Genomic DNA, 2024 nt, shown 5'->3' on the forward strand with positions numbered 1-2024 from the left:
CCCTATCTTAAATATTGAGGAGCATTATTTCACAAGATTTGAATGAATGATTAATTATCCTCCTATCAATAAGTAAATCTTATATGAATGCATAATATGCCACAGAACTTCTGCTGGTGAGAATTTAATGTCAGACTCTTAATCTAGATCTTCACAAAGCTTCACTTATTTTTCTTCCTGTATTATATTTCTTGGTTTTATGCATGTAAACTTAACTCTGGCTTATTTATTTATTTTTTGATATTAAGCTCTTATTTTCATCAGCATAGGAATACAATGTAAATTGCTTTTAAACTCATTGGTCTTAATGCCTTTCCTGCCCACATCCAAAATGACTATAGATTTTATATATGATCACCTGTGATGTTTCCAATATTTCTTTCCTTCCTTCCTTCCTTCCTTCCTTCCTTTTGATATTTAATTCAAAGAGATCACGAGCTGGTGGCATTGATTTAAAATGTTAGTGAGTTTTGCTTCATTCATTGATACATATTAATTGGAACCATCTCACTTCTACAATTCCTTTTTTAGCTTTCATTGCAGAAGAAGCAATGGTAGTACAAAAGAAGTTAAGTTCCATATGGATTCGGTTTGTGCACTTTCATATTTAAAAAAAACACCATTTCATCATTGTATACTTGTGAATTATTGGATATCTTCTTACCTACTTCAGTGGATTATTTGGTTTCCTTGTGCGATGATGGAAGTGATGAATAAATCAACAGTGACTGAATTCATCCTACTGGGAATTCCTTTTTTCCAGGACCTACACAGACTCTTCTTTGTAGTGGGTTTATTGATGTACATTGTAGCCATCATAGGAAATGGCTTCATTCTACTAATTGTAGCTATTGAGCCAAAGCTGCAGACCCCAATGTACATCTTCCTGGGCAACCTTGCTTTTCTGGAGATCTGCTACACTACTACTGTGGTACCTAAGATGCTACAGACACTTCTGGAAACACAGACAACTATTTGTTTCATTTGCTGCATGGCCCAAGGTTTTTTCCACTTCATCTTTGGCAGTACAGAGCTTTTCATCCTCACGGCAATGGCCTTCGACAGGTATTTGGCTATATGCAAGCCACTCCAATATCCTATGATCATGACCAAGCATGTCTGTGTTCAGATGTCTATGGCCACATGGTATGCGGCATTCATCATTATGCTTTTTCATTCTCTCTTTGTGTGGAGGTTACCTTTCTGTGGCTCCAATGTTGTTGACCATTTCTACTGTGATATTGGTCCCGTCTTAAGCCTAGCCTGCACTGATACCCACCTCATTGAGTCTCTGGGATTTCTTAGCTCTATCCTGATAGTTATCATGACCTTGATTCTCACCATCGTGTCCTACTGCTTTATTATCTTTACCATCCTGCGCATCCCCTCAGCTGTGGGACGCAAGAGGGCGTTCTCCACCTGCACATCTCATCTGATTGTGGTGTCTATATTGTATGGTGCCCTCGTCTTCATGTATGTGAGACCAAACGTCCATTCCTCATCTCGGATTACTAGGCTAGTAGCGGTTTTGAACACCACCCTTACACCAATGGTGAACCCTTTCATATACACAATCAGGAACACAGAAGTGAAGGGGGCGGTTAAGAGTGCGATCAATAAGAAGAGAGGGAACCTGAAGGAAAATTTCTAAAATCAGTTCCAAAAGGTTGAAATGTAGTATTGCTGATGTGAGAACTGAGCAGGGGATGAGGGACAGCATTTCATATTACACTGTGTTTGGGAAACATGTCTCAAGGAGGTAGCATAAGACTCTCAGCAAAGTTTAAATGAACTTTTTGGAGTATGCACAAAATTAAACTGCAAGAAAGCAATGCATTTTAATATTATATTGTGCACTTACTTTTGCACATTATAAGAATGACAGTTTTCTCTTATCAACAAAGGTTCCTTTCAGAAAGAGTGAGAAAGGAACATCACAGAAAGTAGGTTTTGCCAGAGCTTAGAAGAACAAAATAGAGACTTGGGGCAAAACTGGTAATCTTTAATGTCCTTCAATTTGTTAC

At 38.1% G+C, this 2024-nt stretch overlaps 1 protein-coding gene across 1 annotated transcript; it reads left to right on the plus strand.

Annotated features, from left to right (window-relative positions):
• The first annotated feature begins 700 nt into the window (after positions 1-700).
• LOC128329659 (olfactory receptor 6X1-like) lies at positions 701-1651 on the plus strand. The gene has a single exon (XM_053261204.1). It carries the CDS (start codon positions 701-703, stop codon positions 1649-1651), a length of 951 nt encoding a protein of 316 aa, XP_053117179.1.
• Positions 1652-2024: the final 373 nt, after the last annotated feature.

Source organism: Hemicordylus capensis, chromosome 6, assembly GCF_027244095.1.
Source record: "Hemicordylus capensis ecotype Gifberg chromosome 6, rHemCap1.1.pri, whole genome shotgun sequence".
NCBI lineage: Eukaryota > Metazoa > Chordata > Lepidosauria > Squamata > Cordylidae > Hemicordylus > Hemicordylus capensis.

What these genes read in the sequence shown, in the direction of transcription:
- LOC128329659 (XM_053261204.1), top strand. Translation starts at nt 701, where the DNA reads ATGGAAGTGATGAATAAATCAACAGTGACTGAATTCATCCTACTGGGA.